Genomic DNA, 11,904 nt, shown 5'->3' with positions numbered 1-11,904 from the left:
CCTCCCAAGTGCTGAGATTACAGGTGTGCACCACCATTCCCAGTCACACTGGGGATTGAACTCCAGCCCCTGCATCTGCCTAAACAGCCGCTTTAATCCACTGAGCTATCTGGCCAGCCCACTTAATTTTTTGAGAAACCTCCATGTTGTTTTCCATAGTAGATATACTAATGTACATTATTATCACTGATGTATTGGGGTTCCTTTTTCCTCACATCCTTACCAGCATTTGCCCTATGCTCCTTTATAAAGTAGATCTGTCATTATCCCCAGTACATGCCTCGGGGGCGGAGCCAACATGGCACATCAGGGATCAAATCCCCACCCCTGCATCTGCTTGGGCAAGTGCTTTAATCTGCCGAGATATCTGGCTGGCCCTGCACAGTATATTCTTAACCCTTAAGGAGACAATGACAAAATCTGTAATGCAACAAAGGAATTTATCCTACTGTATTCTGATAAACTACTATAATTGACTTAAAGAACTTTCAAAAATTAAAAAAAAAAAAAGTATCATTATGAAAATGGCTTGGACTGTTTGATCCCTTGAGAGGTTTTGCCACCCTGCCCCCTCCCGTGCCACAGACCTCACTTTGAGCTCTCAGAACCAGTGACGAGATCAACAAGATAAATTTCACTGTACTTCTCTCATTGTTAATTGATTTTATTTTGTGTTGTCTCAAAATATGAAGTGTTATTTGTAGAACACCAAATGATACAAACGTATTAAGAATGCAAAATCAAAACCAGGCCTCATTCCTGTGCTGGAATCAGTTTGTGTTTCTTTTCTTCCTGTGTTTATTCTCTATGTATTTGTCTACTTATTTATATTTTATAATTTAGTTTTATATAAGCAGCAGAATTTTTAATTCCTTAGAATTATGGAATTTTCTAAGTATAATCCCATAGCTTGCTTTTTTGCTAATAATGTGTGATTTGAAATCTGATAGTGAACTAGGGTATATTTGTATTAGCTCATTGGAACCTGGACATAGTCCCGTAAGCTGTAAGTACTCATTTTATAAATAAGCAAATTAAATCCCAAGGAAACAGTGACTTGCTAAGGTCGTGTTGCTGGTGGGTACCCAAGTCATGACCTCAGTTCAGGTATTCTGCATGTGGATCCAGGTTTAGACATGTTCAACTCAGGCTCCTTTGTAAATAGCTTCTATTTATCCTTTCTGATGGCTGCGTGGTATCTCAGGTACAGGTGACTTCATTCAGCAAATTGGCCGTGTTTGCTGTGGCTAGCGTACTATAGGAGAGTGTGTTCTGTCCATCTGCCCTCACACAGATGTCCAGCCATGTCTGAGCACCTGGGATCAGACGTGTGCCACCTTATGGCCCTCCAGATGATGTTGCCGCCTGACACCTTCCACTCCTGCTGAGAATAGCAGCCTGGTACCTCAGCAGTTTTGGTCAATTTTCAGCAAATCTGAGGTTGTAGTTTACATTTCATCACCACTTTTGTAAATTAGAGTCTTAAAAATTGGTTCATTGAAAAAAATTGTTTCATTGACAATTTTTACTTTGTGGCTTTCTTTAGTAGATTTTTGGGGTTTTTTTTTCCCCTAAACTTGAAAAATTGATTTGTAAAAGCTTTTTGTACATCATAGATACTAACATATGAGTATTTCTTTTTAGGGAGTTGAGACAGGTTCTCCCTGTGTGCTAGTTCAGGCTACCCTTGAATTCATTGTGTAATCGAGGCTGGCCTCAAACTCACAGCAATCTTCTTGCCTCAGCCTCCCAAGCACTGGAATTACAGGTATGCACTACCATGCCCCACTGAGTATTCCATGACTAGCTGAGCATTTCTTACAGTAGCCTGAACTTTGAAAGGCATGTTTTCCTCACCAGAATTCAGTTAGGTCTAGCCTGTATGGGCCTGTTACTTGGGGACTTTATTGTTGCTGTTGGTACTTTGAAAGTTAAGATAAAGAGCTGAGATCCCTGGGGGCCGGGGAGATGGCTCAGTGGAATGAGTGCTGGCCTGGCAAGCGCAAGGGCCTGAGTACAATCCCTGGTTCCACCAAAAAAAAAAAAAAAGTGAGATCCCATGGTAGGTCAGTGATGGTCTAGAACAGAAGCAGTGTGCAAAAACCGTTCTGGAAAGCCATACAAATCTTAGTTAGTTAGTTAGTTAGTTAGTTATTTGTTACAGGGTCTTGCTACGCAGCTCGGACTCAGAGTGACCCTCCTGTCTCAGCCTCCCCAGCCCTGGAATTGCAGGTGTGTACCACCACATCCAGTTTTGGTGGTTGGCACATGCAGGGGGTAGGGGGGTGCAGGAGCTGGCACATTGATGGCACCCAGGTCCTGGCATTTGCCAGGCAAATGCTTAGACCCCTGAGCCATCTCCCCAGCCTAGTCACACAGATGTTGAATTTATATTTCCACGTGAAGTAGACTTGAGCTTGTTTTATTTAGCTCTCCAGAGAAATAAGAAGTAGTATGAAAGCCCAGGCTACGCTTATCTTCTCTCAGGATCATGTATTTTGTCTAGTACGTGCTAGCACAGAGGAGGTGTTTTAGTAACTAAGATTCTTTGACAACTCTGTGCCTGTCCCCAAAGTAGCAGGTTCCCCTATAACTAAGACTTTGTGTGACAAAACAAATTATAGCTCTGCTTCTGTTACCACATCTGTAAGTTTGTTTTTCCTTTGGAGGGTGAGCAGAAGAGTTAGTATAAATTATCAAAGAAATGGCATTAATAAACAGCCGGTGAAAAGCAGTGGTAAGTTTCCATGTGTTTCTTTCTTTAAAAATGCATGGAAAGAGTGCCTACACTTGTGTTTTGGAGGCCAGTGAGGCACTTACCAACGTCAAGACGGGGCTGAGACCTGAAGGTTCCACTCCAGGCATCTTACCAGTGCATGCCAGCATTTTACAAAGATGCTCTTACAGTGCTGTACATTGCAGAAATAAAACATGGCAAACCCTAAATAACTGAATGTAGCAAAAACAGTGACACCTTACAGTACACACATTTTGCTGGGTATGGTGGTGAAAGCCTGTAATCCCAGCATACAGGAGGCTGAGGCAGGAGGATTGCCGTGAGTTCGAGGCCAGACTGGGCTACATAAAACAAGTTCAAGGCCAGCCTGCACTACACAGTGAGATCCTGTCTCCAAAAAGTCAAAATACTAACTACACACATTTTGTGGGTGAAGGTGGTTCTATACTATTGAAAACCAGTTTGACACACTGGGTGACCGCCAGCAGTGCAGGGAGCCTGTGTAAAACTGCAAGTGCTTACCAACGCCCAGGTTGGGCAGGTGGCGTCAGTGGTTAACATGAGGGTGCCCGTAGGTGTGCGATCAGGTTGGCCCTGAAGAGCAGGGCCTTTTGCTTTTGTTCTGCACATCTGTTTTTCTTTACATACCATGATGCGGTGCTTTTGTGGTAATAAAGAGGGAGACGAAAGCTAAGAGAAGGCAAAAACTGGCTTGCTAAAAACTAATAAGAGGGCTGGTGAGATGGCTCAGTGGTCTAAAGCACCTACTTAGAACAAGCTTAGCAAATCACAGGGACCGCGGTTCGATCCCCCAGCACCACAGGCCAGCCAGCCCCGCCCCCTGGTGGGCTGAGCTGGCCACACACACACACCACACACACACACACACTCTCTCTCTCTCTCTCTCTCAAATAAATTAAAAAAATAAAATAAATAAAAAAAAAACTAATAAGATTTTGCCCCGAGCATGAGGGTGCATACTGTAATCCCAACACTGAATTTAGTTTGTGTATTAAACTTTTAATTCCTACTATATGGTATAGTTTTTACTAAAATATTGTTTGTTCCTTAGTAGACAAATTGAGATTTAGTTCTCTTCTGATTTTCCCATTTTAGGGTAATTTCTCACAAACCTTTTTTTTTCACTGATTAGCTGATGAGAAAAATAATTCAAAATTGATTCCACCCTTGCAAAAAATAATATTCAGACTTCTCTGCTTTGTCACATGTTTTATCCCATCTAATCATAATTTGGAGGAACTCTATATTGGGGACTTTGAGATTGGAGTTCCTATGTAAAGCTCATGCATAAGTGGTTTGCCTTTTTGTCTTTTTGAGGCAGGGTCTGTCTGCACAGTTCAGGCTGGCCTTGACCTTACTTTGTAGCCCAGAGTAGCCTCTTAACTCACAGCGGTCCTCCTGCTTCAGCCTCATGGAGGATATAACTATTTTCTTGTACTTTTTTTTTTGGCTTGGCCTGCCCTGGAGGCAGGGACGACATAGCATTTGGTGCCGGGGATCAAACTGCAGGCCCTGTGCTTTGCCTAAGCAGACGATTTAGAGCGCTGAGCTGTCTCGCAGGCCCCCATGGACTTCTAATTTTTCAGTGAAATGAGAACCATAAACTTCACAAAGTGAGGTGCATAACTGGGGTGCAAGAAGCTGGAAAAGGCAAAGGTGTGAAACAGTCATCAGAAGATGGGAGGGATAACAGTAGTCTGAAAGCATCCAAGGGAACAAGGAGGATCCCACACAGATGAGCAAGGTTGGGGACACAACTCACAGGGGTTGCCAGTTTTCATAGCAAAAAGATTGGGAAAGTGTTGGGAAAAAGGGAAGCTGCAGAAGAGGGCCTTGGAGAGTGCGATCCAGAGGCAGATGAGGGGAGCAGAGCCCAGTGTGCACAGGTTCAGAAGGAAGTGGGTGGCTGACGTCGGCATGACTGCAGGGAAGTCGCAGCTCCTTTCACAGATGTGACAGCCACACAGATGGGCACGGGCCCCAAGTGTGCAGCAGTGCTTGTCACAAGGCAAAATATCTGTGTACCCTAAGGGGGGGTTAAGATCCAGATTTTTAATAGTGATAAATAAAGTCCTATTTGTGATGGAAAAAAACAAAAATTAAAAAATAAAATCCCTGTGGGGAGACTAAATTGCTACTGCTGAAGTGCAGGAGGCATTTGGGTCAGGGAGCACCTCCTGTGAGTGCTGTGAGTGGATGGCTGCCCTCATACAAGGGCCAGAGGGGGAGTTTTATCTCTTTGCTCCTGTACCTTCTCCCATGTGAGAATGCAGCAGGAGATCCCCCACCAGACACTTAAGTGCTTAGTCTTGTGCTTTCTGGTCTCTGGACCTGTGAGAAGTAATTCCATTCTACACAAATTAATGTTATCTCAAGTTTTCTGTATAACAGACAGACCAGGACAGGGCAGTCACCCCCTGCCACATTCCAGCCTAGTTTAACCAGCCAGCAGCCTCCCCCAAGCCATGGAAGCACTGAATGGTCATGTTTTCTGCTAAATCCCATGAAGGCAGGTCATGTACCCAGAGTAATGGTTTTTTTAAAGAGATAAACAGTACCTCAAATCCCAGGTGGGTACCAGGTATGGTGGCACACGCCACTCAGGAGGCTGAGGCAGGAGAATCATTTCGAGTTGGAGCCAGCCTGAGCTACAAAGTAAGCTCAAGACCAGCCTGAACTGCATAACAAGACCCTGTCACAAAAAGATAAAAAATCAGTTAATCAATCCCAGGTGGATTAGATGGTGGTTGGCTGCTTGCTTTTGGTTTTTGAGACAGGGTCTCACTATGTAATTCAGGCTGGCATTGAACTCACACTGTTGTCCAGGCTTGTCTCCAACTGACTGATCCTCCTGCCTCAGCCTCTGGAGTGCTCAGATTATAGGTATGCATCACCACACCTGGCTCTTCGTGGCCTGCATATCTATGAAGTAGTCACCCTTCTCTCAAGTGAAAAGACTTCACATGCTGCCCAAATCCCTTTCACTACTAACAGATCATGTTTTTTGTGCCTCATGGAAAAAATACGCTGCCAAGTTGAGGGGCTCATATACTGCTCCTGGGCTGTGCACACACCCTGACCTCTGCCAGCGGGATGCAGCCTCAGTCCTCAGCTAGCTCACCTGGCTCTGCCTCTCTGCTCTTGGTGCTTCTTTTACTCCTTCTTCTTGGTTCTGGACAGCACTAAATATTGTCTTTTTTTTTTTTTTTTTTTTTTTTCCTTTTTGGAGACAAGGTCTCGCCGTATTGTCCAGTATGGCCTTTAGCTTAGGAATTTCTTTCCTGCTTCAACCTCCTCAGGAGATGCTCAGATTACAGGAATGCCCCACCATACCTAGGTTCCGTCTTTTTTTTTAAATCAGACTTTATTGGTATAGATTTTTTTAAATGATCAAGAAGCAACATGTTACAATGTTTTTGTTTTTGTTTTTGTTTTTTTTGCGGAACCAGGGATTGAACTCGGGCCCTTGCACTTGTCAGGGAAGCGCTTATTCTATTGAGCTATCTCCCTGGCCCCCAGAAATCTTTTTAAAAATGTATTTATTTATTTGGTACAGGGTCTCACTATGCAGCTCAAATTTATAATGATCCTCCTGTCTCAGCCTCCCCAGCACTGGGAGTACAGGCATGTGGCACGGTATTTGGTACCAGGGATCAAACCTGGGTCCTTGCATTTGTCAGGCAGGTGCTTCGACCACCAGGCTATCTCCCAGCCCTGGTATACCTTAGATATACATAATGATCACATTCATCGTAGAGGATTTGTACCCGTACATAATGTAACTTGATTCTTTTTTTCTCCCATTCCCCTCCCTTCCCATCCACTCTTCCCCACCTGTGGTAGTGCGGGCTCTGTGGTGAGGTGGCAGCTCCTTGGACACTGATGCTTAGTTTTGACGCATTTAACACACCATATCGCTCCTTTCTTTTGGTAACTTCTTTTATGTGTCTACAGAGCTGAGGTACAGGTTATGTCTGAGAGTGAACCCAGTAAGTTACCTGTGAACAGGTGGACTTTGAGGACCCCAAATGTTCAGAGAGGTATTTGAGAAGAGGTGGATTGCTGAGCTCCAGGTAGTTAGCGTCTGAGGAACAGGACATGGAAATAGTGATCCTGACAGGATGGGGTGGAGTCTTGTGCATCCAGCAGTTCTGTAAACAAACTTCATTCATCTCTGTGCCAGCACCTGGCTTGAACTTGGCGTGAGGCTTGGCACATGTGTACACTTAGGTGACAGTCTGCACGCAACTTCTCCTGTGCCGCCTCCACAGTATATGTGAAAGCTGCTGAACACAGGTTTCTTCAACACAGTGTATACAACTTTCTTCTCATCCCTCGGTAGAAAAGGACCCTGAGTACATGGTCAGTTCATGTTCAACAAGAAGTCTGAGGTGGCCTCTCCAGGCTGCTGGTAATGGCTAGGCTTTGGTGTGATCTAAACATTCAGCAAGATGTTATGAATCAGTAAGACAACCACCTTAGAGCTAACTGTCTCAGCACGGTTTATGGAACCACTCTCTGGCTAAGTAGAGCTAATGCTTCCATGGTATGGCCAGGGGCTCTTAGGCTGTGCTATGTACAGCCTTTCTAGTGAAAAAAAGTGGAGGCAGACTGAAGTCACTTCAGAGCTGTCTCATTTCCTGTTCTCTCGTTGCTGGGACAAATACCCGACACTAAAAATGAAGGAAGGAAAGGTTTATTTAGCTCACAGTCAGTGGAGGTTTCACTTCATACTCAGCTGGCTCGAAGACAGAGTGGCACATGGCAGAGGGCAGCAATTCATGGCGGTGGCAAAAGCAAAAGAGTGAAGGGAATGGCAGCCCTTCAGGCAGCTAGTAAGCCTCTCTCCCCTCCTCACATTGTAAAGAAGAGTATGTGCCCCAGAGCGGGTGCAGCATCCACCCCACAGTGATCAATCACAAACTCCAGAGGCTGCCTCAAGGCTGAGTAAGGTTTGGGGGGGACACCTATACATGAACCATAACAAAAATAGATGGTGGTTTTGAAATATGCAGAGTCCTATGTCAGTACTGTGTTTATGCTTTTAGCATCAGTCTTGTTTTGTGAAACAGTTTCTATCAAATAAATTGATGTTGGATAATTTAAATTTTACTGCTTTTGTAATTTTGTTGGCATATAGTTTGTGTATTTATTTTGGGTTTAGGGTTTATTTAAGCTTTACAGAGAGTATTTCTGACGTCAAGACCATACATGTTTGTGACTTAATGAAAATTATTTCTCAGCACTGGCAATTATTGCAGTTTCTTTTTTAAAAGATTCAGTCTTGGGCTGGAGAGATGGCTCAGTGGTCTAAAGCACCTACTTAGAACAAGCTTGGCAAAGCATCAGGGACCGCGGTTCAATCCCCCAGCACCACATGCCAGCCAGCCCCGCCCCCTGGTGGGCTGAGCTGGCCTCTCTCTCTCTCTCTCTCTCTCTCTCTCTCTCTCTCTCTCTCTCAAATAAAAATAAATAAATAAATAAAAGATTCAGTCCAAGCTAGGCATGATGGCTGCACCTGTAATTGCAGCATTATTGGAGGTTGAGACAGGTAGGTTAAAACCAAGGATAGGAAACTTAGCAAGAGCCTGTTTCAAAATAAAAATAAGCAAACACATGCATACATATGAAAAAAGCAGGGAATTTAGCCTGGGTTCAATCACCACTGTAAAATAAAACCCTCAGTCTATTTTAATTAAATTTTAAAATCATTGCCAAAATACCATTACTTGTATAATACTGTATATCCTTTGGGTATGAATGACCTAAGTTTAGTCTCTTTTGCTCCAATATAGAACATTTTATTTTCATTTATGTACATTAGGTTATTTTGAGTAATTTAAGAATGATGGACTGGATGTATAGTTTAGTAGTAGAGAATTTGAAGTTTGAGCCCAACTGGGACAAGTGAGAACCCATCTCAGAATTCAGTTCAATTCATTCAGTTGGCTAGCATACACAAAGTCCTGACTTCAGTATTCAGCACTATAAAAATGTTGAGACAGAAGCTTCTGATAAGAAATAGCGTAATGCTTTTCCTATGTTGCACAGAAGTTTTTGTTTTTATTTCTCCCTTGTTTTGAAGGATATTTTCACTGAATATAGAACTCCCGACTGAAGTTCTTTTCCTGGTAGTATTTTTTTTTTTTTTCTTGCGGATCCAGGGATTGAACTCAGGCCCTTGCGCTTGCCCAGGGAAGCACTTATTCCACTGAGCCATCTCCCCGGCCCCTGAAGTTTTTGTTTTTGTTTTTGTTTTTGTTTTTAATTTTAAAGGAAGTACTCTCAGCGAGGTGTGGTGATTCACACCTATAATCCCAGCACTCAGGAGGCTGAGGCGGGAGGATCACTTGTGAGTTCCAGACCAACCTGGGCTACAAAGTGAGCTCTTGGCCAGCCTGAACTGCATAGCAGGACCCTGTCTCAGAAAGATAAAAAAAAAAAAGCAATCCCTTAACAGTGGAATTTAGATGTAGAAGCAGTGAGCAGTGCCCAGCACCATCAAGTTCACTTGGCCAATGTTGGCAGGAAACTACATGTTAATGACTATTTGACTGAAATGTTTGCGTGAACCTTTATGAATTACATTCTCTTCTTGCCATTTTTGGCAGGCAGTTTCAAGTTCATTTATTATTAGTAGTAGATCATTGTTTATAATAGCTGTGTAGTTTTGTGTTTGCAAACTTCATTAGTGCAGCTGCAGGCTTTGGTGTGTTGAATGACTGCTCTGCAGGCCTGTGCATTGGTGCCTGGCAGTAGGGATGAGTTTCTGGCTGATACAGCTGTTCTTGAGGATGAGATGCAGTGTCCAGTTGTCACGGGACACACCCAAACCATCCCTCATTGCCCAGAACTAGTGCCTCACCTACTTCTCTTTCAGGCAGCATGGCACACAGCGGAGCCACAGACAAGGTTCCTCTAGAGTCTATCACAGAGCCTTTTCTTGAAAATGTCAGATCTTTTTTCAAGGCACAGCCCTGGGATATTTTTCTTGACTTAATGGTCTGTATTATCCAAGTGGGATGGTCTGTACCTGCAATATCAGCAGCCTGAGAGGCTAAGACAAGAGAATTTGAAGTTTGAACCCAACTGGGACAAGTGAGAACCCATCTCAGAATTCAAAAAAAAAAAAAAAAAGAAAGGATGAGATGTAACTCATTGTAAAGGACCTAGATTCAGTCTTCAGTATTAGAGGGAGGGAAAAACAGCCATCAATTCCAGATCTGTTCCCTCTAAACCAAAGTATTTGCCTCAGGGAAACAAAGAACTTTTCCAGTAATTATTTTTGTTCTTTGACCCACCCACATGATCTTATTTATGGTGAGCCCCAAGATCTTTATTATGGGGCCAGAAATCACAATACTGTCTCATTATAGTGGTATCGTTATTAAAGGAATGTTGATTTTTATCCAGACATAGATATAGAGTACAGACTGTCTGTAATATTTAGTGTAAGTATGCCATGGAGGTTTCTTTGTTCAGGGAGAAAGTTTTGTGTGTGTTCATTTTTTGATTTTTGATATTCCTTGTGACTCCTCCCAGAAAGCCAGTAATTGCCTCTCTATTTTATTGACAGCTGACATCATTTCAACTGTTGAATTTAATTACTCTGGAGATCTTCTTGCAACAGGAGACAAGGGTGGCAGAGTTGTTATTTTTCAACGGGAACAAGAGGTCAGTAATTTACAATCTACAAATCAAATGAAATAATTCAGTCCTTTCAATGTCACTTATGAGAAGGGAAGCAGAACTATTTCCTGTGTCTTTTGCTTCACATTTATCCTGTTGTATTGACCTTGTAGAATTTTCTTCAGAGCTTGTCTCAGGGCTAAGCAGGAAGACCGGTATCTCACTGCCAACCTCTCCTGAGTCCTTGGTGCCTTCATCTAAAGTAGGGGAGAATCCTTGCCATAGCCAAAGGGTGGGGAGGACTCGAGGAAGGAGGAATGGAGGTGGTGGGGTTTGGAATGTGTGTGCTGTCATCCAGTGGTTAGCTGAAGAGCTGCCTGGAAATCACTTTGCTGTCTTGATGTCCACAGAATACCGGGTGGCTCCCATTGCACTTGCTGCAGAGAAATGGAGTGGGACATCGATCCCCTCTGTAGAGACTATATAGAGCCTGAAGGCTTTCCTGTCCTTGTGGAAAGGAATTTGAAGGTGAATTCATTCAGAAGCGAAATCTGCAACACCACCTCCCACCCCCATTTCCTGTAAGCCTCATCAGAGCTCTTAGTGGTGATTAAGGAACAAGGCAGTTATTTGTGTCAGGTACAGTGGCCCTTGTCTGTAAACCCGGCTGTATTGGAGGCTGAGGCAGGAAGATCATGAGTATGAGTAGCTTGGGCAACTTAGTTTGAGACTTTGTCTTAAAAAATCATTTTTAAGAGCTGGGGATATGTAGCTCAGGGTAGAGCAGTTCTTGGCATGAATGAGCCGAAAGGGGGCCTGGGACTGAGGGAGTTCTACCTGTGGTAGGGTACTTCCCTGGCATGTATGAAGCCAATTCCCAACATCACACAGCGATTATTTTATTATGTAAGAATGATTGAGGGAACCATGATGCACCAAGCCTGGGGCCTCTGCAAACTCTGGTTTTGTTTTTTCTCCAACAGACTATAAGGCTGGCCCTTCCCCTTATCAATTCTAAAATCTAGTTTCTATATTGTTTTTAAGAATCAGGGGTCAGAGGTATAGCTCAGTGGCACAAGCACCTGCCTGGCAAGCTCAAGATCCTGTGTTTGATTCCTGGGAGCCCTCCTCCCCAGTTTAGTTCAGAGGTCAGTGGGCCCTTTTCCCTTGTATGTGGATCATTTGTGCATAGGAGGCAAGTATTCTGTGCTATTTCCTACTGCTGGCAAGGGAAGCTTTTGGGAATGGGTAGTATCCTATACCAGTGGGTCACAGGATTGCTTGGCTAAATTGGAGAGATGGGTAAAGCTAACCAGTCTACCAACATACAGATGCCTAGCTAGGTTGGTAGCACACACTTGTAATCCCAGCACTCTGGAGGCTGAGGTAGGATTGTCACGAGTCCAAGGCCAGCCTAAAGTTCATAGCAAGACTGTGTCTCAAACCAACCAAACAAAAGCCAGTTGCACCTATCGTTTTTATTATGTCATGAAAGACTTTTATGGTTTTTTGTTTTT

At 43.6% G+C, this 11,904-nt stretch overlaps 1 protein-coding gene across 1 annotated transcript in view; it reads left to right on the top strand.

Moving 5' to 3' along the window:
• The window catches only part of Ppp2r2d (protein phosphatase 2 regulatory subunit Bdelta), a 39,154-nt gene that overhangs the window by 10,483 nt on the left and 16,767 nt on the right, over positions 1–11,904 (top strand). Inside the window, exon 4 of the mRNA XM_023708886.1 lies at positions 10,335–10,432. Coding sequence (XP_023564654.1) covers positions 10,335–10,432 — 98 coding nt within the window. The remainder of the gene's footprint in view (positions 1–10,334; positions 10,433–11,904) is intronic.

This window comes from Octodon degus, unplaced genomic scaffold (genome assembly GCF_000260255.1).
Source record: "Octodon degus isolate 3935 unplaced genomic scaffold, OctDeg1.0 scaffold00010, whole genome shotgun sequence".
Classification (NCBI taxonomy): domain Eukaryota; kingdom Metazoa; phylum Chordata; class Mammalia; order Rodentia; family Octodontidae; genus Octodon; species Octodon degus.
This window is presented reverse-complemented; position numbering and strand designations above follow the sequence as displayed.